Genomic DNA, 24,523 nt, shown 5'->3' with positions numbered 1-24,523 from the left:
AAAATACGTTTTGGTGCCTTTATTTTTACATAAAATTAGTTGGTGTGTTTCATAAGAAAAGATGTAAAAGTTAAAGCTGACACTTAAATGTTTTGCTTTGTCTGAACATAAATATTTAGTTTAATGACAATTTGGTGAACAAATTGAGACTAAAACTTTTTATTCAACAATTCAATAAATCTGTGTTAAATTATTTTAATCTCTGGTTCAAAACCCTCATCTATCAATATTAATATTGAGACAAATTATCCGGTGATTCATAAGGTTTGGGGGCAGTGATATTGAACATTTTGTTCACTACTGTGTGACAGACGTTCTCCTTGCTTTAGTCAAGTATATTACGTGGTGACGTGGATTTGCGTGATGACGTACCGGACCGGTTGGCTATATTCAGTCGACGACGGTAGCTCATTGTGTTTTGCCGTTGGAGCAGAGACCGCTTAGCTGTGAGAGGGACCAATCCAGGCTAGGGTGTAATTTTATATTTTCCTTGAAAGTTTAGCGTTACTAAGCCAACACAATGGCCGATAAAATGGATATGTCTTTAGACGATATTATCAAGCAGAACAGGCAGCAGAGAGGCGGAGGAGGCCGCGGTGGTGGAAGAGGCCGAGGCCGCGGAGGAGCAGGCGGCGGCGGCCGGGGTGGTGGCGCTGCGCGTCTCGGAGGCGGCGGCGGATTCGGAGGCCGAGGTGCTGCATCCGGCCCCATGAGGAACCGACAGAACCTGAGCCGCGCCAGGGGCAGACCAACGCCGTACAACAGGGTATGAGAAATATAAGCGGAATGGGCTGAAAATGGAAAAAAACCCGTCGGCAAACCTGAAAATGCCTTGGTAACCTCCTTCTGTTCTCCACTAGGCTTGCTAGCTAAACTACTAGCCAGTTTGCAAGTCAAGCGAGTCAAAATGATGGCTTTTAACCGCCGAGTTTCCCCCTCCTAGGAGAGCTCTGTAGTACGCGGTTGAGCATTAATGGAAGTTGTATGCGTAGTGTCCCTCCTGCACATCTGAAGTGTTTCAACACCAGTTCAAAGAAGAGGCCCCCCTTTTTGAAGAGAGTGAAAATGCTAGCCAGGCCATGGCGGCGCCATTTTGAATCCAGCGCCTTAATTTAGAGCTGGTCGTCGACGATCAGTAAAAGCTGTGCGCCACAATGATGGTGAGAGGAAAAGCACTTCTTGAGAATGTTCATCCACAAATGTTTTTTCTCCCCACCCCCTCTCCTACAACTTTCTGGAGCGTAGCATTTTTGACCTCTCCTCTTCTCGGCGGCCTATTGTTCGGGAGTGGCTGGCGGGTTTCACAACAAGGCCTGTTTGGTGGCTTTTTCAACCAGCGTGGCTGTTTTCTTACGGATGGATCAGTGGACTTGAACACCCTCCTTAAAGTGTTCATAAGAGGCGAACCGCCAATCCTTAAGTGCAGATATATATTTAGAAAGCCCAGATCCAAAATGGCGTGGTCTCAAAATGGACGCTGATATAATCCACGCTTCCAACAGTTATGAAAGCTGGGCCATTTACTACTATTTATTCACCCCACCACCTTATGGACACTGTTCCCTTCATGAAAACCCCTTTGGCATGGTGAAGAACACTTTGAGCGGGCCAGGATACCTGGTGCAACGCTGGAGGCTTCGCTGCTTCAGATGGGGGACCCCCCCTGTGTACCCGAGGATCAGATCTGGAGGATCAGATGGCAAGAGAAGAGTGGGCTGTTATGGTATTGAGCCAGGGTGGGCCAGCTGTTTGTGGTTTAGTGTAGAGATTGTGGGTGGTTCTGGGATGTTTTTTTGTGTGCCAATTTTGTTATAAAAACAAAGTAAAGACAGCTACAGCTCTATGTTTGAAGTGATGAACAAAGTGCACATTTAGAAGTGTTTAAAAAAACTTCCTGTTGTAGTGTTTGTCCTGTGTATATCCTCTGCCTGAAGTCATTCACCTGCTTGTAGTGATGGGGTGGGCAGGGAACGTTACATTGGGGACCCTCTTGGTGGGAGGGGGAGTTGTGCACCCTGGTCCAGTTGGAAGTGGAGCCCCTGCTTGCCCCAACACCCAGCCGTGTGGACTCTGTGATTGACAGAGGCAAGGGGATCCTGAAGTCAGCAGGTGCGTTCTCTTTCGTCTGTTGCAGCCTAAACAGCTTCCAGATAAGTGGCAGCACGACATGTTTGACAACGGCTTCAGCGGCTTCAATGGTGCTGCTGGGGGTGGCGGAGGAGCTGGCGTGGAAACTGGAGGGAAGCTCCTCGTCTCCAATCTCGACTTTGGAGTCTCAGACGCAGACATTCAGGTACTTTTTATTAAACCTCCATTTTGTTACGTCTGAGTTTGTGCCAAAATGGAATAGCTACAAGAATATATTATTTTCCAGGAACTGTTTGCTGAATTCGGGACCCTGAAAAAGGCTGCCGTTCACTACGACAGATCAGGGAGAAGCCTAGGAACTGCAGATGTCCACTTTGAAAGGAGGGCAGACGCTCACAAAGCAATGAAACAGTACAATGGCATCCCTCTTGATGGTATGATTTCAACTTGAATCATGGATTTATTTTGTTGATGGCAACTGGTGGTATTGTGCAAGGATAATATCATGCATTTATTTTTTTTGCCTCTTTAGGGCGGCCCATGAACATACAGCTCGTCACTTCACAAATCGACACACAGAGACGACCCATGCAGGGGTGAGTTCAGCTTCCTGTTCCATACACAAGAAATGCGCAGGATTTTGACATTGTGCTGATGTTTATTTTAATTTTTCCAGTCTGAGTAGAGGTGGTGGAGGAGGCATGAACAGAAGTCGCGGGGGAAACTTCGGAGGCATGCAGAGAGGCCGAGGCGGACGTGGAGCGAGTGGTGCCAGGGGGAGGGGCCGAGGTGGTCGAGGCGGAAGCACTAAGCAACAGCTATCAGCAGAGGAACTCGACGCTCAGTTAGACGCCTACAACGCCAGAGTAAGTTCAGCCGTCACAGCGACTAATGTCATTTAGCGAAAGAGTGTTGTGGCAGCTGTCTAATTGATCTCTTGTGTTTTTCTCAGATGGACACCAGCTAAGAATTGAAGCTCCTCCTGGTTTTGTCCCCTTCCTGTCTGCACAGAAGGGTGGTTGTTACTAATGTGCAGAATATTTTACACTTGGTTGTCTTCTGATGTGATTGAAATTATTGTTCCAACCTCTTCTTTTAAATGCTCCGAAGTGTTTTTTACCAGTTTTTTTTTTTTTGTTTTTTTTTTTTCTCATGAAAAAAAGGTTTTGGCTGTAGGTTATTGTTGAATGGGTTTGCCCAGTTTTTCCTGTACCCTGTAGTTAATGGAACTTGTAATAAAACCTGCAGTGCATATTAACCAAATGATGAGTGTCTTTTATTTATTTTTTTTAAATCTGCCTGCCAACATGTCTGTCTGACTTCAACTTTGGACTTGTTTAAGCTTTTATTTGAATGAAATCCCTGGCATACAACTTAAAAAAAAAAACAGTTTGTTTGGTTTAATGCAAAAGTCTGAAGCTTCTGATAGTTTGGAATAAACATCTGATAAACAGAATTACTGTTTTATATTTGAGGAACAAAGTCATTTGAAGACTTTACACAACTCGATTCGGTAATTCTCTCCTGGTAAATGCCCAAGTGATTCGTAAGTGTTTCTGAATTTGTCCCGATCTGGGTTATGTTTAATACCTGGTGGTGACGCTGAAAATATAAACATTAACACACTTAAGTCACAACCACTAGATGTCACCCCTCTTCCCTGTTAGACCCTTTTTGATCTCCACTCGCGTCAAGTTGAGTTTCTGAGTTTACCGTTTTTGGACATGTTTCCTCACTACCTGCTTGCCACGCCTTTTATTGAAGTTTTCCCTCCTTAAAGCGGTAAGAACTGTCTCAGTGGATAATAAAAGGTGTGCAGCCTCGAGAATGAGCTTCAGCTTTTGGAGTTTAAAGTTGAAACGGAACTCTGATCAATCAAGAGTAAAACAATGTGAGATCAAAGGTGATTGTGCAGCGTTAGTTCGGCAAGCCCGCGCGTGTCGCAAGCGCAAATTTTCCCGGAAGCGAGCCAAATGAAAAAAAGTTAGACTGATTCACAAATGTGGTTTCCGGTCCGATTTTCACATGTGAAGCATATCGTTACTTTGTTTAAGGATGAAAAACTATAACTTAAAATAATTGTTTTTAAAAGCCTACGCATGCTAAAATGAGTTTAAAAGAAAAAAAAAAAAGTTAACACCGATCTAACATTGAGGGTAAATGTAGTTGACTTAAACACACTATGTTTCTCCCTGATAGCCAACGTAAAGAAAAAAAAAAGTACATAGTTAATATGAGAACTAGCACTATAAGGTAAGTTAAATGTTATATGTAATATCCTTTACCTTACTTAAACGTACATACAAAAGGCCTATTGTGGAATAAGACATTGTGATGGTGCCCCATCTAGAAGACTGTTCTAGTCGAAGCTATAAGGAATGAATCATCTCGATGAGTCTAGAAAAAAAAAAAAAAAGGAATTGCTGTGGAAGTCGCACATGTACTCTTAACACCAGTCCATGTTTTTTGTGTTTAAGTTATGATCACCTGTGTGTAAAAAAAGTAGGCTATGTCAAACCTATGTTTGCTTGATTGAATGCTTTAAATACAAAGCAAATGCCATGCATACAAGTTCATAGCCGTGGCTAACTTGCAAGCCATGCCCCTGGCTACCCTTTTTAGGAGTATAACATTAAAGCTTTTATTTTGAAGGCTGCAGGCCGGTCGGTTTCCGGGGGCAGTCGGCTCAGATTTTCCTCCGCGGCTTCTTCTTCTCTTCAGCAGTCACAGAGGACCGTACCGACCTCGCAGCTGTATAACGGTAAGAGTTGTTCTAACACTTTATAAACTCTCTTTCTAAACGTACAAACATTCACGTCTTTGCTGCCGCGTCGCAGTTAGAAAGACTTTTCTTCACTCGGCGGCTCAAAGTGTGAACAAGAATTCACCAAAAGGCGGAATTTGTTCATCAGAGACCAAATTCCTTTTTTTTCTGGGCTGGGTCTCTTTGAGATATATTTACCACATGCAGCCCTGTTTTTCCCCTTTTTTTTTTACACTTAATTATTTTTTACATTCTGTTTCGAAGTCGTTTGAAAGTTTTTTGTTTTTTTTTTGGGCGGAAGTTAAAAATGTTGAAGAATTCATAAGTTTGTAATTTCCGGGTGCTGAGCGTCGGCTGTTAGGTAAAAATTATGACATGTAAGTATTTATTTACACACCATAGGTGAATGTATATAACAAACGAGCTTAAAGGAAATTCACAATAATGATTTTAGTGTACTTTTAAACGTGTGCGTAACCCGGCTGTCATGTGTTACGTGAGTAAGACTTTCTGCCACTTCCTGGATCTCTTTTAATTCGAGCTGGCAGGAGGACTCGCACCTTTACTTAGCCTCCATCTTGGCTCCTTGAACGCTTTCTCAGCCAAGTGCACAGAGCTCACATCAGCTGGGATCAAAAGTTCTCAAAGTGACGCTCAGTTTCTTAGTTTTAAAGACTCGTAAGTGATTTTTAAGAGAAGTCAACAAAAGCGGAAACATCTCCCTTTCCCTCCTGTTATGATAAATACCTTTGAGAGATTCCTTCCCCCACTCCTCTGCCTTCCAGCACTTTGAAAACTTTCAGGCTTTTGCATTTCTGTCATGGTCTTTTTCATTGGCTTCTTATCAACCTTGAAAACTTGCATCCTGCAGCAGTGAATGCACCATGATGTCTAAACTCTGCAGTTTTTCTTTCCTCTCTTGTTGATCCTGTGTGGAATCCACATGCAGCATTTTTTTTATTGCAGGTGATTTTCCCTGACATCTGTAATTACCTGCGAACATGTTTTTGCAGCTCACAGGAAGGGGTGCAAAGGTTAAAAACCGCATGCCTGAGCTGCATTGCACTCACTTGCTTTATTGACGTGAAGGAGTGTTCGTCCTGATCACATTACTGAAACGAGAAGTTTAGACAAAAACTCAAAATCCAATCTGAATCAGAGATACAAGTCCTTGCTTTTTTGCTTCTAAACTATTCAGGACCCCACTACGGTCGTGTCTCCCCCCCCCCTTGCATTGTGATCGTGTTAGTGGCCTATCTAAGCCTCCCTCGGCGCATCCTGTCAGTGGCCCCTTCTGTTTTAGCTCAGTCTAACAGGAAAATAGGTGCAGCAATACACGCCAGCCTCCTTTTCTGCACGCACACACACACACACACACACACACACACACACACTAGTGAGAAATAATTCACATTGTCTTCCTATAGCTGCCTGCATGTGCACATCCTCTTATAAAAGGATTTTCATCAATGCTGCATACAGTGTGATACATTTGAACGAGGATCATACATTTTTATGAACAACACTTTTTTCTTTCTTTCTTTCTTTTTTTAAAGATTTGCACGTTTTATTGTACCCTTTTATGCCTTTACTCTTAACCGTTATATTTGCATAATCTCTTGCTCTTCAGCCTCACCGTAGCCGGAGGTTAGTGCTGTAAAAGAGAAGAACGTGGTTTGGACTCCTTCACACAGACAGAATGCAAAGAAAATCACCTGAAGGCCAATGTATTAAGGTGCAAAGGACTAAGCATTCAACATCCAATGTGCATATTCAGAAAAACTTGTGATCGTATTTGGTCATTTCTTGTGTTCATACATTGCAGCCATCTTACACAACGTCTTAGTTGCACAAATGCATCGGCAACATGTCAGTAAGTGCTCTCTCTTTGGGTTAAAGACCTAACGTGTTCTTTAGACGCCGAGGATTTTGAAGATAACAGATTGTTTTGTTTGAAAAAAAAAAAAGATGTCAAAAAATCTTCACCAGAAAAAAACCTTAGTTCATTTCTCTCAGCTTGTTCCACAGAAACCACTTAACACCCATGAGAGGACTCGAGGTCCGTCCATTGAGATTTCTTCCCAGGGAGGCAGACTGGATCTGGGCATAAAGAAAGCGGGGAATGGGCCTTGACCTTTCCGCTGGCACCTTTTTTTTTTTTTGCGATCCCATTCCCCCGCCGCTTCCTGCTGCTTCGTGCACGGACTTCTCTCCGGCTATTTTTAAAAAGCTTCTGTTTTGTTCTGCGTCTTCCTGGGGTGGAGTTGTGCCTTTCTTATTCTCTCACATCAACCTCTCGTAGATTTTAGGGTTAGTCGTACACTGTTTGATGAGGTGCAGTTTTTGCCTTCTCTTATTCATCACCTCTTTGGTCCCCCCCCCCCTCCCTTTTCTTCTTATGAGGTTGACTTCCTCTTGCAACAGCTTATAAAAAAAAAAAAGCGCTCTTGGTGTAACACTTCCTTAAAGCTTTGAATTGTGCAGCACTTAACTTTCTTTTAATTTCATCGACTAAAAATAAGTCCAGACAGCGCTGCCGTCCCTCTCTTGCGTGAACGTCCCTGAAGCATCTTGTGCAGGTCGAGTTTGAGCTCTTCTCCGTGTGCATGTCTTTGTGCTCTAAAGGATATGAATCACCGCTGAGCTCTCGGCTGTGAGAGGAAGTTTGCAGAGCATTGGTTGAAGGCTAGAATGCCACTCAGTATTTTGTGCGAGTGCTGATCGTAGCACTTCATGCTCGTCTTAGTTCCTGCAACTTTTTGAATCCCACATGTTTCCAAAACGATCCGATCTTTAATTTCTTTTCATGGTCAGCTTGTTTCTGTACAGGAGCTTAAAAAAAAAAAAAAAAAAGAACTCCAGATCGTCCGTCTGTCACATTTGAGCCTGAAGCTGCTGCGAGCGTGACATGGGAGAGACGAGAGATGAAAGCAGCTGTGTGCACCCGTGGGTGACATCTTCAATCGGAGGCTGAAGAGCTAAATGTCACCTCCCGGAGGTCGCTGACTCGGTCACTTTGACTGAGTGGACTTTCATGTCCGGCTCTTTTCTCTGAGGTTAAAGTGCACTGGGACGTCTGCTTCTTATTTGATCTGCACATGTTTTATTTACTGTGCACGAGTCAGCAGGTTGTCGTCGGCACGCTGCTTCTGTTGCACTGTGGCTGCCACGTCTGCTTAATTATTAAAGGAACATGCCGCTAATGTTTGAGTGATATGACATATTAATTATTCCCCTGGACGCGGCGTTCTTTGCAGTTTGCAGGGAAACGGTCAGCATCTTTAGGAGCGGCGACCTCCGGCGTTGAGAAGTGAGGTTGAATCCTGCAGCTGGTCGAGTGTGGGCTGGAGGCCGACTGCAGGAACACAGGAAGTCACACACACTCCATTGAACATGTTTACTGCCTGCTTCCAAAAACCAAATCTGTCTGATCAACTCATCTGTCGATCGGCTCACGCTGTCCAAGAGTAATGAGCATTATTCAGAATAAGGTGCGATGTAACGGCGTTCACCCACACACACTGTTTGTCACTCTGCGCTGTGTTTGTAGAGATGGTTGGCAGGTTTTTTTTTTCCGGGGATCAGAGAGCCGAGCTGTTTTGGTCGGAAGGTGTGTTTCTTTAGCGTCCACTAGAGGCTCTTTTTTTATGTGACAACAGACAGAGCCTGTAAACACAGCTGGATGTTCTTCTTTGTCCACACACAGTCAATGAGGGAGTAGAGGACGTGTGGACGGTGTCTCATAGAGCAGCTGAACTGTGACCCAAAACTTGTTTAAGGAGAGTCGAACGTTATCACAGAATTAGATGAAGGATAACTTCTTTAAACTGCCCTTAAAGAACGAACACACACACGCACACACACACACACACCTACCTTCATAAAGCCTGCTCACAAGGGGATTCCCTGCTAATCAATTATCTAGTGTCAAAGTCCACTAATGACTCGTGTCCAGAGGATCCTCTTGATGTGTCACCGTCGACACCTCCTAACACCTTCCACTCTCACTGTCCCTGAATGCCTCATTAGCCATAATCCCACTCTCCATAATCTTACTGCAGAGCTGTGTTGCTAAGTAACAGAGCTAATCTCAGCTGGCCGGTGCGGCGGGCACGCTGTGTTGGTCAAAGCGCGCTGCTTAACCCCGCCAAACAAACAGATTATTCTCCTGTTGATGCCGGCCTGGGCAGGTGGAGGTGAGGACACCGAGGTGGATGGGTTCAGTGTGTGTGTGTGTGTGTGTCCAGCGTTTGTCTGCACCATCTCATGACCTGTGTTTATGGTGTGTTGTGTCTCCCAGCAGGCTGAACAATGACGGGCCCTTTTCCTGTCCCGTTGCTGCGTAGCCACAGAGCACATTGTTTTAGCCCAGTTGGCCTGAAAAGAATGTGAGGATCATTTTAAGGATTGTGGTGTCAATACTGAGACTAATCTGTTCAGGCCGGCCCGCGGGGCTTCAATTAGCTGAATCAACACCTTCACACTGTGTGAAGATGGCTTCTCTGGCTGATCCATGGCGTCGTGCGCTCACAAACAAACTCCTGTTTTATGTTTGTAAAGCTCCTCCGGTCGGTTTCAGCTCCATCTGCAGGTTAGCTTAGCATCAGTCTGACGCCGAAATGTCCCAAACAGATCAGTGTACCTCAGCTTAACTTTTATTGATGCTCGTTCCTCTCTGTCAATCCATCTTTTTATTTCTGTAGTGACGAATCACAACAAAACGTGAACACACCTCCAGCAGGACTCAACTCGGTGGTTAAAAGTCGTCTGCTGTGATTGGCTCGGCCTAAAACCCCAGATCCTCCTTTTTTTTTTTGTCCCAGCTGCATTTTTAAAGACTCTGTAAGAATAACTAAATGTTGTGGTGGCCGCTCATGTTCTCTCTGACTTTGTTTGTTTTTTTGCAGCTCAGTTCGAGGCGTCGGTATAAATCTCGGCCCGTTTCATAACCAGCTAAAGACTCGTCGTCACAGTGAAATAATCTGCACTTTTCTGTTCACCATTTCAAACGAGCTGCTGGAGGATGTGACGGTTCACAGAACGACAGGTGAAGGAGAACCGTGAATCTTATCACAGATCTCATCTTTTCTCCTTGAGGAACTAAATACTTCACCTCGTGAACACATCCAGCTCGTAGATGTGTTCAAGAGGAGGCACAGAGTTACTATACCGCGCTCAGCATTCACAAACCTTCACATGACATGGAGCCAATTCATACCAGAGGAGACCTGAAGACAATGTACAATGAGAGCAGGTTTGGACTGTACTCTTTGTCATATTTCTATTAATAAAGACCCGACACATTTAGCACAGCGCTAAGCAACGTTCAGCAGAGTTAAAAAGAAGCTGGCGAGCGGTGGAGCAGAACCGGAAGTGAAAACAAACAGAAAAAAACAACTTAATTGTTGATACTTAAAGAATGATGTGATGACATCGCTCTGTTATCTGGGCTGGATTTCTCTCTCTCTCTCTCTCACTCACTCTCACACACACACACACACACACATATATTGGCAGGCGGGGAATTTGTGCTTTAATGGGTGCCCTGTTCTCACTTCCTGTTGGCAAATACTCCGTTGTATATGATAGAACAGAACACACACACAGAGGTGTGTGTGTGTGTGTGTTGTGACCGTTTGTTACCTGGTGTGTTTGCACGAGTCTGATTCGTGAGCCTGTGGAGACATTATTGACTCTGCAGATGAAGTTTGGTGTAATTTCGGTCAAATGGAGAAGTGCTTTGTGTCTTCCTCTTTCGCTGCAGTGTCACTGCTCCTCGTCTTTGTTCCTGTTCCATCTATTAAAACACAACTCAGGAAGACTGCTATTCTTTTTCACCCTCCCGCTGCAAATACAGGAAGTTTTTTTTTTCTTCTCACCATGCACATGAAATGATAAATGTCCTAAATCCACATTTACAGGATCTTCTTGATTTCAGCAGATTTGTCTCGTGTTGTGCTGCCTCCGGGATCTTCAGGTGTTTCACAGCCGTGTGCAGCAGGTGGTCACATGGTGTTTTTTTAATGGTGCTCTGAAGGAGTGAATCAGTCCTGTAGCCGCTCCTCTTTGAGACGCAGCTGTGGGAATCATGGCCGACGAGGTCTGAGCAGATGTTTGACGTAACGATGAAGCCCGCCGCTGCTTCCTGCACCAGTTAGTTTTTATATGAGCTGTTAGAAAATGAGCCGTGAGATTGGATGTGAACGGCGTCCGCTCGCTGGTCGTCCCTCCTCTCTAAACATGTCGAACAAAGACGAGGTGTAAGACTCCCGCTCTTCTTTGACCTCTTCTGTGAGCGAGCTCTACGTTATTTAATCATTGGCTGATACTGATGCTCATCCCATTTATCGACCAATCACTAATAATGTGCTGATCATGTTTCTGTCTCTCTCTGGTTAAGGCCCAAAAATAAATCTTAAAAAAAGAAGTCAGAAACGAAGCAAACAGTGATTTTTGACAAGTTATCAAAGAGAGGATGTTTTTTTTATTTTTAAAGAATTAATGTTGCGGTTTTAATCCCAGAAGAACGGTCGGTGTCCTTGTTAAAACAAAGATGATCTCAGAGAGCTGAAGCGTCTGCTTTCCATCAACGTCCCTCTCTCTCTCCTCATCTGTAGCGACCGCCGTCCCAGTGCAGCTGAAGGGTGAGCGACACGAGAGAGAGAGAGAGAGAGAGAGAGGCTGGGATCACTGCATCAGGTTCGAGCGCTCTGGCCTCTCTCTCCTGTGTCAGAGAGAAAGCGGCTCTCGTCTCGGTGTTTACCTTCGTGGGCACACCCTGAGGTGCTAAAGGAGAAACATTCATACAGCCAGCCGCCTCTTTTATCGCTCGCCAAAAACAAAGACAACATTTACTTTGAAGTCCGAAACAAAGCTGGTCGTCAGATCCTGAGGTGTGAACCTCCGAACTTCAGTCCAACAGCAAACAAACGAGAGAAGCAGCGTGATGAACACGGGCGCGTGTGGGCTCGCCTTAGAAGAGGAAGGAATGTGATCATATCAGTTTACCAGATTTAACTAACACGGTTAAATCATCTGTTGTCTGTGGGCAGAAGATGGCAGCCACACACACACACACGCACGCACACCATAGTTACGAGATGAGTTTGCGGCGGGTGTTGTGCAGCCATCCTGACATCCTGTGTTTCTTCACGTTGCTCTAGTAATAATAATAATGATCATCCTCTGTACAGGATTAATGACCATGTGCTCTCTGAGGCAGGACACGCTTCATTACAGAGAGCAAAAGGGGGGCGTGGCCTGTTGTTTGACTTTCTGCCTTCTCTATTTATTTTTTAATTTCGCCGTTTGTTTCCGTCACTTTGTGTCTGCTGTTAGCAAACACCATGGCGGAGCAGGAACCCACACCGGAGGAGCTGGCAGCCATCGCAGCAGCCAACGAAGAGTGCGAGTCTTCCGTCAACTACAGACCTCCGGCCCAGAAGAGCTTACAGGAGATCCAGGAGCTGGACAAAGACGACGAGAGCCTCCGCAAGTACAAGGAGGCGCTGCTGGGCAGTGCTAAAGGAGTCGCAGGTTTGTGATCCCTCGCACTAATAACTGCCCGTTGAACGAGCCAATAATTGAGCGCTAAGCCAGCCTCTGTTAGTGTGCCGGTCTGTTTAGAGTCCAACCTCGCCGACGTGTTATGGAAACACTCACACACTGAAAACACTCATCGGTAACGTGGAGAGCTTTATTAATATAAATATAAGAAACACTAATCCAGCAGGGCTGAGTGTCTCTACTTTATAAGTTTTATTTAAGTGAAACATGACTCCAAACACGTGACTTTCTTTCATATTTTCATGTTTGAATGTAGCACTTTGAAATCCAGGCTTGTAATTAGCTCTGTGCGCTCTGCAGTGTGTCGGCTGTAAACGCGTCACAGGAGAGAATAAACGTGTTGGTTTAGGTTCTCTTCTCTGACACGTTCAATTTTGTGATGATTAAAAATCCGACTATTATTAAGCATGACCGGCATCAAGAGAGGGGAGCTGTGTGTTGTGAAAGTAAAATTCAGTCAGTCAGAAACTATTGTTCTTTTTGGGACCTCAAAGTCTAATCGAAGTCTCTCTCTCTGTCTCAGATCCGACCGTCCCAAACGTCCAGGTGACTCAGATGACTCTGTTGTGCGAGGCGGCGCCGAACCCCTTAATCCTCGACCTGACGGGTGAGTAGATCAAAGAGGCCTGCATGAAACCAGCTGTGGTCCCTCGGTAACAATCACACTGGTAGGATGAGCTCACTGTAATGTTAATGATGAGCAGTTATCAGCCAATCAGTGTGAGCGAACTCCGAGCAGACCACCTGCTGGCTCGTTAGGGGGCTAATTAGTAATGATACGATTCCTGTGGAAGTGGGCATTCAAGACATTTCCTGGTAGCACACCAGAGCAGAGCAGGAAGGCTTGAGTACATGTGAGGCACTGTGCCACCTGCTGGTCAGTATGAGGACTACAGTGTTAAATCTGAACACAGGGGAAACGATTAGAAGATAGATATAGATGGGTAAAAGCACTTCATTGATCCCAAACTGGGAGATTAAAATAAGGATTCATTTCCCTTCTTGTGTTTTTTGGCATTTGTGAAAAACATTTTAATTGAACTCCTTTTAATTTGAAAATCTGTAATATTCTTGAGTAAAATCTCTTCTCAGTCTCCCCTTGCTTGACTTTTCGTTCTCTTGCAGGAGACCTGGACGGCTTCAAGAAGAAACCGTTTGTGCTGAAGGAGGGAGTCGACTACAAAATCAAAATCACCTTCAAGGTGACAGGCTCTGCTTTTTGTCACGCATAAATGTCTGCTGAACGTCAAACAGTCCTCCTCTGTTTGTTGCGGGCGACCGTTGCTGGCACGCTGACGTCCCTGCAGCTGCAGCAACTCGTCTTTGTCACCGTTCAGCAGCATGTGTTTGTGTTTCGCAGGTCAACAAGGACATCGTGTCCGGCCTGAAGTACAACCAGCAGTCGTTCAGGAAAGGTGTGAAGGGTAAGGCAGTGATTTGATTCTCAGTAATCACTGAGGTGCATTTTAACATGGAGATGCTGTGTGACGTAAACATGAAGTTACATCCGAAGAGTAAACACTAAAAACAGGACGCACATGAAACTTTGTGTAAAAGTTTTTATTTGATAAAATCTCAACAAACGTTTGCATTGTTCTTTTGAAAATAAATCACAGTCCCTCACTAAATCTGAACGTTAAACACACACACACACACACACACACACACACACACACACACACATATACATACACTTGGAAACATGGCTAACACTTGGACTTGTCGTCTCCTTCTAATCTCACAGTGGACAAGTCGGATTACATGGTGGGCAGCTACGGCCCCAGACCTGAGGAGGCGTACGAGTTCCTCACCACCATGGAGGAGGCGCCCAAAGGCATGCTGGCCCGCGGCACCTACAACATCAAGTCCAAGTTCACTGACGACGACAAACACGACCATCTCTCCTGGGAGTGGTGCCTCACTATCAAGAAAGACTGGAAAGACTAAGCCCCGCCCACACTCGGCACTCCTCCATCAGCGTCTTCCTCTTCTTGGTCCCTCTCTCTCTCTCTCTCTCTCTCTCTCTCTCTCTCTCTCTCTCTCTCTCCTGCTCCTGCTCTCATTCCATAGTTTCTTCCGTGTCCGGAGCTTCCTCTGGATTATGTGTTGATTCAGGCTTTTTGCTCTCTCTCCGTCCACCCCCCCCCCCCCCCCCCCCCCCCCTTCCTCCCCTCGCTCCTCTACAGTTTCATTTGAATTCCAATCACTTCATCATTCCCCGCCATCGTTTCCACTTATTGTGTTTGCACCGGCCCTTCTGTTGAATATCTTTAAAACGGAGAAAGTGAACGACAAGCACAACCCACATTTTTTTTTGTTTCAGTTATTTTTGTTTATAAAAGAAAAATAAGGAGAAAAAAAAATCTGTTAATTGCTCTCGTGAATAAGTAATGACATTTGGGATTTCTTTGCTGCTTTTTCCTTCCCCCTCTTTTTTTGTCTGTCATCCTTCTCTACATTTCAGATGCTTTTGTATGATTACCGTGATTTGCCTTTTGAAAGCATTGTACTGGGATCAGTAGAGCTGTATGTACTGTATGTGGCCACCGTACGGTCGTTGAGCAATCGTTGCTGGAGACAACTCTTGGACCCAGCCCTCCTTAAGCCTTTGAGCAGATTATTTGTACCAGAGTCTTGGTAAATTATTTGGAATTAAGGCCACCTCTAAAGGGCCCTACGAAGTCTGCTGAGAGAACTGAGGGGGGGAACAAAATTACCTCTGACCTCTTGTAAAACCCCCCCCCCCCCCCATTTGTGTTGCTCCTCGTCTTTGGATCAGGGTGTTTTATTCAACAGCCATGTGGCCTTATAGAAAGAATTCAAAAACAAATAAATAACCAAGCAAGTTGCCTTCTGATTACATTTTCCAGACCATCACGTGAGCCTGTTATTATAACCATACTTGTAGTACATGGACAGGGCATCAAGACGAAGGACTTTTAACATCTTTATTTCAGGTCTTATCTGTGAAGGGTTCATACTTTTTTATCATCTAAGTATTTGTAGTCTCCTTTATGTAAGCGTCTTCTTTAGAGCTACAGCATCTGTACATAGAAGTCCAGGTCGTATTCATGTCCCTCCAGCACCTGAGGACATATTGCCATCCTCCTCAAACCAACACAAGGACTCTCCTCGTGTTACTCAAGTGTAAAATAACCAATGCTCACCGTGCCTCGGGTCTCTTACAACCACATGCTGCTCCTGCTGACTCAGCAGCACTCGTGTGCTCAACACCAGTGAAATGTTGTCTATTGACTCCTGAACCAGTATCAAGACATCAACCCCACAGCAGACATCCTGCCATTTAAAAAGTGTTTTTTTTTTAATCATACACGTATGTGAGTGGAGTTCAGCAGCTTCAGTCGGGATGCTTCTCTTTGTGGGCTTGACTCAATGTGTGCTACCTGCAGTGTACTGATCTCCTGTGTTCACATTAAAGTGTCTAGACTGGGCGTGCTGCACGTGTCCGCTTCTTTTATTCAACCCAACACACTTCAGGTTCATCTTTGCAGCAGGATCTAAATTGTTGGTTCCCTGAGAACTTAATAAAAACATTATTTATACATTTCCTTGAATGAACAGAAGACTTTAATAATTTAAGAAAACGTTGACATTTTGCAGCACAGATTCATCATGTATAAGAGGATCAATCGAACCCTGAATCATTCCCCTGCAGCTTGAAACAGCATTTCAAGTTGCTTAAAAAAGCTTTAGTGATTTACTCTGAAAAAACCAACCCAGCATACATGCTTCAAATGGTGTACGCAGAGTTAAAGCCATCACCTGTTTCTCTTCATAGATTATTTGGCTGTATTATTGTTTCACATAAACAGAAAATAAATGGCAGTAGTAGTTAAATCACGTCTGGACCAGCACATTTAGTAAAAACACTACATCAAACACTTCCACTTTCTTACGACAGAAACTAAACTTCCACTCTGATGACAGTCAGACAAAGGCATTTCTACGGAGTCCCTAAGGAGACATGCCGCCATACATTTTATTTTACTGTTTCCCATGAATATGAGAAATGTAACAAATTCAGATTTTCCAACAATGACAAACTAATTTGTCCTTTTTTCAGAAATCTCGAGAAATTAACTGAAAAACCAACGTCATCTAAAGATAACGACGTAAATGAGACGACATATTGAGAAAATAACCAGAAATAGAAGTTAAAATAAAATGTATGCTTGCATCAATGTTGGGCTTCCGTACATGTCATCCACATCAATTTTATTTAACATTTGGCAGTTTTTCAACAACTTCATTTGGATCAGATGGAGGCATCCACCGCTAACAATATCATTTATCATCCAATCCTATGGCTGCAGGCAACGAGAAAAGGTCTCAAAAACAGTATGGTTAATAGAAGGTAGATGTGCAGTCACTGTTGTCAGTGCAGGTAGTATCAGTAGCTGTTATTTTCACTATTTTCACATGGCGGCCATTTTTCCTGACATCACGCTACAGGTGGGAGGCTCACGTTAGCTGTTTTTTGACGATGGCTAATAAAATATGTTGTTTTGATCTTTGTCTCTCTTCATCGTAGTTTTATTTTCCAAGTATCTCAAGCTGTGACATGATAAATGTTTGTCACACACACTTCTTTTCTGAGACATACAACCTGGAACTTGTGAACCTCTTACAGAAATTGGCTTCCCACCCCGAGTATGATGTCAGAACAACATGGCCGCCGTGTGAATAAGTGGGTTCAAGCTCATTTGTGAGTCTTCCTGCTCTTGGTGGAGTTCATGTCACTCTTTGTCTTCTGTAAACGAGAGAAGATCTCCTTGAACAGGGCCTTGTACTCGGGCGTGTTCTGGCTCAGCCGTTTGTCCACCTGCTCCACCTGCCTGCTAATCCCTTCCAGGGCCTCGGGTGTGGAAGGGGTTTGAGGTGGTGTAGGAGGGGTGGCGACGGCCCCAGATGTGGAAGGCCCTGCAGAGATCATGATGTACTCCTTCATGGAGGGGTCTCTGGACACGGGCCTCGATGTCTGTACCTCCGCGTGGCACAGGCTCTCCTCGTGACGCCGACATTTTCCGAGCAGCTCCTCGTATTTCTCCAGCAAGGCGTGGTACTGCTCGTCCACCTCCCGCAGGATTGACATGCCACGTTTGCGCACTCCGTTTGCGTGCATGGCATAGCTTCCCTGTCGCCTCCCCGAGGCGTCACGGGCCGAGATTGCATTTAAAGCTGTGTCGCTGCAGCTTTTCCTCACCGGTACACCCTGCTGCCCTGTTCCCCCGGCGTCTCCTTCTCCTCCTTCACCTCCCTCATCCAGCCCCACTACCTCATCTGGGGTGTCCGTCTCCGGGCCATTTCTGAGCAGTGTCTCTAGGCCTTCCTCCATGCCACCAACCAAACACATCCTGGACTTCCTCAGCTGCTGCATCTCGTGAAGCTCAGCCTCGAGCTCCTGAACCCGCAGCTGGCAGCCCTCTGCTCCCAGCAGGCGTTGCTCCAGACGCTCAAACTCCTGCAGCACTGCAGCACACTCCCGCTCAGCACCTTCCCTCTTTGACCGCTCTGTGGCCATGGCTGAGCGCAGGGAGGTGACGATGTCTCTGAGGCGCTCGTTCTCCTCATCCATCGGCTGGCTCTCAGCCAGGTCCACGCTTCCTGGATTGGCCAACAGGAAACCATCCTCATACCTGAGCAAAACAAAAGGTGTGTCCCTAAGTTAACGACAGTTTGTTGTGTAACTCAAACGCATAAAACAATAGCTTTCTTTCAATGCATTAAAAAACCAGTTTGTTTCAATGTCGTCAGCCCGTCTTATTAAGAGATACAGTGAAGTTCACAAAAAGGGTTTGAGGTTTAAACTATATACCAAACTGTATAACGAATAGAAAATGACAACCTTAATTGTATAGCTTTGTTAAAAGTTGTCTTCATAGAAAATGTATATATTAGACAAAACATTGACATTAATGTGAAGCTGGTTCTTTCTGTGTTTATTATTTTAAAGACAGCAGAAGTTATTCAGAAGAGAATTGCTCTTCAGTTTTCCATTTGGTTAGAAGAACGTTTTAATATTGTCTTTAGAAAAATACATGTAACAAAGGCTTTTTTTCTTACAATGCATACATTTAGATTAGGGCTGTCAGTATGGACTACTCAATCAGGATTCATTAAAGTCTTAAACCAATGTATTTATTTTTTGAATCATAATTAATCGTATGCTATTTTGTCCCTTGAGACAGACCGTAGATGCGTCTCATTTCACTTAGAAAAAACTCTCTGACAGCTCAGCTGACGAGTCCAAAGCACTATCATCCTGATGACATCAAAAGTGACGGTTTGTGATCCATAACTTCCCTTTTGCCCTGATTAAGTTAATGTCTCAACCTCGATCTACTAGAACGTCCTAACTTTATTTCAAATAAAAGCGGGGTTTAATTTAAACAGCAAGTTATGTGCTCTCACCTCTCTCTCCTCAGTATTTATATTATATATATATTATATATATATTTCTTTCGACAAAGACGTTTTCCAAGATATTTTTTTACTTAAAAAACATAAAACTATTGACTAAAGCGAAAGCCACCTCACTAGCTAGCCTTAACATGTTGGAAAATTCTGATTCCTGTTAAAAATGAGTTTAGGCTAAATATGCAGCTAATATTAGCATCCTGCTAATCTGTGTGAACCAGCTGAAATGTTTGACTTTATCTAACAGTGTGTTGTGGGAAAGCACTGGTGTACAGAACATAATAAACAAGTAGAAGACTGGGACCTTGGTGCTGTGCAGAGCTCTTTGAGGCAGGGAAAGGAGTGGACAGTCTTGCGTCGTTCCTTCTTCTCCCTGCGGACCCTCAGCTCTTCCAGAGTTCTCAGCTCCTCCACCCGAGACGTCAGACTGTCCACCTGACCTTGCAGGGTCTCCATGGTGCCCATCAGTCTGTGCGCACAAACACACAAATACGCTCGTTACGTCATTATTAAGTTGATTAAGCCCCTCCACCCTCAGCATACCGTTCTCCTAAAGCCACAGTGAGTCACTGTTACAGCATGAGGAATGGGAAAGAACGAACAGAGGCAGCTATTTAGAGCTTTTTTAGTCCTCTTACAATATGTAAAGAACCTAAATCCTCGGTTATGACATTGCTAAAAAGAACAAACATATTAAGGCTTTCTAATCGAGTCTGTAAACATCCAATTGTTGTCCTTATATTGTAATAAAATAAGTCAATTAAAGAAACCTTTACATGGTTTATCTTTATGGCCTACTGCTAGTGATGTCGAGGACGGTGACCTGTGCCATAATTTCTTTGTATATTCTAGTTTTCTACAGTGTTTATTCATTCAGTGGTCCAAAACAGAAGAGCACATTCATCGTTAAAGTGCTAAAGCTGTTGACCACCTGTCGATTTTCTGCTGCGACGTCTTGCTCTCTAGCACCAGCTTCTCGTTGGTGATCTCCAGCTCTCTGGCAGTCACATCCAGCTGTTCATACACCTTTGCATGCTGCTCGTTCATCTCCCTCAGCATTTCCAGCTGCTTGGACAGATACTGCAACAGAAACAAGTTACACATATATAAGTAAGAGGAGTTTATAAGTAACTAAACTGAAATGCACAGCTTCATCGAGAGCACGACCTCTGCAGCTGACGGGGGTTACGCTAGATGGAAAGATTGTGGGTCAGCTCATACTGAAATAATAGTAATTCCATACTGACTTTAGCCTGAACACCATGGCTAAATGGTAATAAAGCAAAGGTTCATGTATACATATGTATTTGTTTGCAACACCATGGGAGGCTTTTAGAAATAATTCATCTAAATGAAGACAAATACAGAGAAAAAGAAAAGGAAAACAGCATGGCTTAATATGGCTAACAGAATTAGAAAAAGTGCTATGATAGCTCGCTTAAAGAACTTCAAATATTAGACTATTTAAAGCTAATGTGGAAATGACAAACATTAAAGAATTACTAATGATTCAATAACTAAAATTAATTAATAATTCACTAATTATCAGCTCCTTAAATGAACAGATTCATATAAAGTCAAATGGCTAGCTTTAACAGGCAAAATGGCTGTCTAACAGTATGCTAATGCATATAGGGTTTGGGTTTGCGTGAAGTAATGGAAAAGTGGTAGATAGGTAGCTTAGTAACTGGTAAATGGTGTAACAGTTGGATTAAACTTATGGATGACTTGTTAATTGTTTGGCTACACGAAGGCTAAAGAATAAATGGTTGCATGGCTAACATACAGTGATGGATAAACAGTTAATTGGTTTACTGAAGGTAATGGACAAGTGGTAACCAGCTTAAAGTAATGCTTTAACATCTATCTTAAATAATGGATGATTGGTTAATTGTGTGGATAAAAACAGCTAATGAATTCATGGTGGCAATGTTATCTTAAATAATTGGATTAATAGACAAATGGCTAGCTTAAAGAAATTGATAAAGGGTTCAATGGCTTGCTTAGCGTAACGGATAATTGGTTAAAAGGCTAGCTGAAAGAAATGGGCTTAAGTCCTAGCTTCAATTATTGGATGAAGAGTTTGTTGTTTTGCCAAAAGTAGGCTAATGGATAAATGATAACGGTTAGCTAAAAGTGTGTTTCCCTCGGGATGAATAAAGTATCTATCTATCTATCTATCTATCTATCTATCTATCTATCTATCTATCTATCTATCTATCTATGGTTTAATAGCTAGTTTTAAGTACATATGTATATAAAGCTAATAGGTATTTGATTAAATTGCTTGTTAAATTACATAAATTAATAGTTAAACTTTAATATACAAGTAATTGTTAAGGTAAAAAGTATGATAATATTGTAGCTGACCATGTATTCATGGGTAGAAGTTAGGAGTTTGTGGTCATGGCTCGCAAAGTCAACCTGCACCAAACTTATCATTAACATTAAAGCATTTTAAAAAAGGTAAATGGACTTTAACGGAAAAGAAACAAGTCTCTAATGAATTCAGTGTGATGAAAAATGTGATAAGTTGCCAGTTATTCAATACTGGCATGTAAATCCATTGAAGGAACACTTAGTATACTGCCTCTACAGCTTTGCACTTTGTTATTCAGTCAGACTTTCCTCATGTGCTGATGAGGCAGATGAAGTGATTTCACATATCCTTTCACATTCACAGCACGAAACCTTCTAGTGCCCTTTCCTTTAAACCTCTTTTTATCCACCCTTCCAGTGGCTTTCTCCTAATTAGCTCGACATAAGAACAAGAAGAGCGAAAGTGTTTTAGCTGACGTTTCTGCAGATTAATTAACTGCCTCGAACACGTGCAGCCACAGTTATAATTGGCAGAACTGGCACAAGTGTACCTCTATCTCCTGCACTTGCTCCTCATTGTTGATGTACATCTGCTGCAGGGAGTCCTCCAGCTCCTTGTTGCGCTCCAGGAGAGTCTTGCCGAGCTCGGCTGCCAGGTGCAGATCTGACAGATTCAGAAAAAAACAACAGCTTATTTTCAAGTGAACACTATTCATCTAGTCTGATAAAAAAAGAGGCTGACATAGGCTAGCGAGGAGGAGGAGGAGGAGAATCCTGCTTAATGGACACGCTAGTAGACCATAATGAATCAGCACTGGAGGAGAAGAGGGCCGTTGCATCCATTACTGGACATTAACAGTGTTCACAGTTTTGGCAATAAGGAGTGACAGGAACATGCAGAATCTCACAAAAATGCCTCTTTGTAAGGTGTTAAAAACAAGATTGAGGGAATTTACAGTTGATCCATCGATTGCGTTTAAACGAATATGCACATCATAAGCTCATAGCATGCACGCCTGCCTTGCAACATTTCCCTCTTATGCAGAGCTGCTAATGAGCCGAGTGAGTGAGCAGAGAGCACAGCGAGCCTTCACCCCCCTCGAGCTTCAACTTAGTCACAGCTCTGTTTCTGCTCCCAAGGGCCGACACGTGCCGAGCATTAGTTATGTAATTCCACAGTTTTGTGCACAGATGAGAGATATTTTGAAATCAAGGAAATACCAAACACTGGACTCTGTAAAAAACGTAAATGCTGAATAAAAATGTGGATAATTACATAAACAAACACAACAGCACATATGAACCACATTTCTGTATCTGCTCGTGTGGTGTTGACTCCTGCACATGGATCTCTGTGATGCTCTTTGATGTGTGAATCTCACGTTCCTGCAAAGGCCGCTCAGATGAGGCTGCAACATGACATCACAACAGCACACCATCTGTCCACATCATACCAAAAAACACAAGGGGTGGGGTGAAATATCGATACGGCAATATATCGTCGTCCTGCCTCGTGTGTGTGAACACTGAATCCCTGAAATCCCGAAATGTTAGGTTAAAGCAATGCAGCCCTTTCCCTTTCAGGTTCATCTTGGGTTCTTCATGGCTCAATCAGACATTGGGAAGTATAAACTTATAATTGTCTTTAATTATAACAATTATTGTAGAATCCCTGCATCGTGATAGAATCGTTATTTTTTGCTCTGTATTGAGTATTGCTTTAAATCGTTCATATCTTATCATATTGTAATGTATCATCACAGTGCGATGCATTGCATCTTGTTGTATGGTACCATATTGTATTGGGAGTTACCCTACTGTTCCCTCCTTTAGAAAACATGGTTAAAAAATATCAATGAAGGTTGTGGAGAAGTTGCATAACAGCATCATGTCTGGCGGGTTATTTGCCATAAGCAGGATGATATTAGTTTGGCAATTATGCCTCACATCTGGCCACAAGCCTTGTATCACTGATCCTAACTATGGACGTCTCGTATGGGGCCCCCTAATCAGATCATCCAGGGGCTTAATGGCTGAATAATGCTGAGATGAGATGCAGACAGCACTGCAGCAGAGTCCACCTGGCTCTCCGTGTCTCTCTGCTCTACGGACGCTTCGATGATGAGACACAAAGCTGCTTTAGTTCTCTGGGTCAGCAGGTAATCAGGGGATGGGGTGATGCTGAGGCCATGCGCTGCTGCTGCAGACGGACAAACACCTCTCCTCCGGGATAAACTGTCAGAGTGAATCCAGAGTGTTTGACAAACTGTAAGAGACAAACTGTACGTAGGAGGGGAGGATGCTGGGATGTGAGATTCTGTAGAGCAAGGAGGTTGAAACAGAGGCAACATTTACTGAGTCAGACAGGAGGCTATTCTGGGACACATCACAATCATTTGCAGGAGAGGGGAGCAGCAGAGATAAAGGGCAGGCAGACCCAGAGACAAACAGACAGACAAACAGAGGCATGGCTTTACAGCTTCCACAGGGGCGTGCACTCGTGCATGAAGTACGTTTTGCAATGGATGCAACCTCCTCCTTCATTCCCATCCTCCACCTCCAAGAATTTATGGATCCCAGCATCCAAGACTGAATGGCACTGATTGTGGATGGGGGCATTGTTACATCTTAAGATCCACCCTCTTCATTCATACATACACTGCCACTAACAAACACATGACATGGAAATAGTGATGTCACCTTGCTCCAGGTCTCGCTGGTCGTACCAAGGCTCCTCTTCCTCTGTGACAAACTCCTCCATCCTGCCCGCTCGAAGCATCGAAGCTGGTCAACTTCTTCTTCGTCGCCGGGGCGGTGAGATCTGCTAATTCACCGACGCCTCGCCCGGAAGTGACAACAAACAACAACGGCCACAGCCTCCCCGAAAGAGTAACCTCCTTGGAGCAATTTTTCTTAAAGGCAACGTCCCGGCGGTGCACCTGCTCCTTTAAGCACCTTCGGAAATAAACGAACCCGCATTAGACCTGCAGCCGTGAAATCAAACAGTTCAGCTGATAGGAAATGTTATCACAGTGTTTTTTTGTGTCGGTCTCATCAGCCTGTGATGAGCAGCAGCGCCCAGCGGACGCAGATTCTCAGCTGACTGTCGCTCACAGGATGAACGCTGCTGCTGCTGCTGCTGATGCGTTCAAGTGTTCACGGAATTAATGGGGGAAATGTAGGCACAACATTTTCTTAGGCAACAACACCGCCTCTTGTAGTTTGAGTCATATAGTGTTTTTTGCTGTTTTAATTTCATACTCGTTGTCTCCATCAGGTCTGACTGGTGAACGTCTTCTGACATTCTGCTTTCAAAAAATAGGAGCAGTTTCCATGGTGTAACTGTAC

At 43.9% G+C, this 24,523-nt stretch overlaps 3 protein-coding genes across 3 annotated transcripts; 2 read left to right on the top strand and 1 right to left on the bottom strand.

Annotated features, from left to right (window-relative positions):
* The first annotated feature begins 386 nt into the window (after nucleotides 1-386).
* On the top strand, nucleotides 387-3,351 carry alyref (Aly/REF export factor). The gene is made up of 6 exons (XM_079366107.1): nucleotides 387-766; nucleotides 2,135-2,293; nucleotides 2,375-2,522; nucleotides 2,621-2,684; nucleotides 2,765-2,954; nucleotides 3,041-3,351. Exons 1-6 carry the CDS (start codon nucleotides 521-523, stop codon nucleotides 3,053-3,055), a joined length of 822 nt encoding a protein of 273 aa, XP_079222233.1. The 5' UTR covers nucleotides 387-520; the 3' UTR covers nucleotides 3,056-3,351.
* Nucleotides 3,352-4,740: 1,389 nt separating this feature from the next.
* On the top strand, nucleotides 4,741-15,870 carry arhgdia (Rho GDP dissociation inhibitor (GDI) alpha). Its single transcript, XM_079366121.1, has 6 exons — nucleotides 4,741-4,849; nucleotides 12,191-12,388; nucleotides 12,942-13,025; nucleotides 13,544-13,620; nucleotides 13,779-13,842; nucleotides 14,163-15,870. The coding sequence occupies exons 2-6, from the start codon at nucleotides 12,199-12,201 to the stop codon at nucleotides 14,363-14,365; spliced, it is 618 nt and encodes a 205-aa protein (XP_079222247.1). The 5' UTR covers nucleotides 4,741-4,849; nucleotides 12,191-12,198; the 3' UTR covers nucleotides 14,366-15,870.
* Nucleotides 14,417-24,340, bottom strand: cdr2l (cerebellar degeneration-related protein 2-like). The gene is made up of 5 exons (XM_079366098.1): nucleotides 23,876-24,340; nucleotides 21,727-21,839; nucleotides 19,788-19,936; nucleotides 19,161-19,325; nucleotides 14,417-18,075 (listed from the first exon to the last, which is right to left on the bottom strand). The coding sequence occupies exons 1-5, from the start codon at nucleotides 23,952-23,954 to the stop codon at nucleotides 17,139-17,141; spliced, it is 1,443 nt and encodes a 480-aa protein (XP_079222224.1). The 5' UTR covers nucleotides 23,955-24,340; the 3' UTR covers nucleotides 14,417-17,138.
* Between the last annotated feature and the right edge of the window lie 183 nt (nucleotides 24,341-24,523).

The sequence above is a fragment of the Symphodus melops genome, assembly GCF_947650265.1.
Source record: "Symphodus melops genome assembly, chromosome: 17".
NCBI classification, from domain to species: Eukaryota; Metazoa; Chordata; class Actinopteri; order Labriformes; family Labridae; genus Symphodus; species Symphodus melops.
The sequence above is the reverse complement of the archived record's forward strand: the minus strand, read 5'-3'. Positions and strand labels throughout refer to the sequence as shown.

Bases quoted from the DNA above. Each gene is read 5' to 3' on its own strand.
- cdr2l (XM_079366098.1), bottom strand. From the start codon at position 23,954: ATGCTTCGAGCGGGCAGGATGGAGGAGTTTGTCACAGAGGAAGAGGAG. The intron at 21,840-23,875 runs GTGACATCACTA...TGAATCTGTCAG, and splicing joins CCAGCGAGACCTGGAGCAAG to ATCTGCACCTGGCAGCCGAG. The intron at 19,937-21,726 runs GTACACTTGTGC...TTTCTGTTGCAG, and splicing joins AGCAAGTGCAGGAGATAGAG to TATCTGTCCAAGCAGCTGGA.
- arhgdia (XM_079366121.1), top strand. From the start codon at position 12,199: ATGGCGGAGCAGGAACCCACACCGGAGGAGCTGGCAGCCATCGCAGCA. The intron at 12,389-12,941 runs GTTTGTGATCCC...TCTCTGTCTCAG, and splicing joins CAGTGCTAAAGGAGTCGCAG to ATCCGACCGTCCCAAACGTC. The intron at 13,621-13,778 runs GTGACAGGCTCT...TGTGTTTCGCAG, and splicing joins AAATCAAAATCACCTTCAAG to GTCAACAAGGACATCGTGTC.
- alyref (XM_079366107.1), top strand. From the start codon at position 521: ATGGCCGATAAAATGGATATGTCTTTAGACGATATTATCAAGCAGAAC. The intron at 767-2,134 runs GTATGAGAAATA...CGTCTGTTGCAG, and splicing joins GACCAACGCCGTACAACAGG to CCTAAACAGCTTCCAGATAA. The intron at 2,294-2,374 runs GTACTTTTTATT...ATTATTTTCCAG, and splicing joins TCTCAGACGCAGACATTCAG to GAACTGTTTGCTGAATTCGG.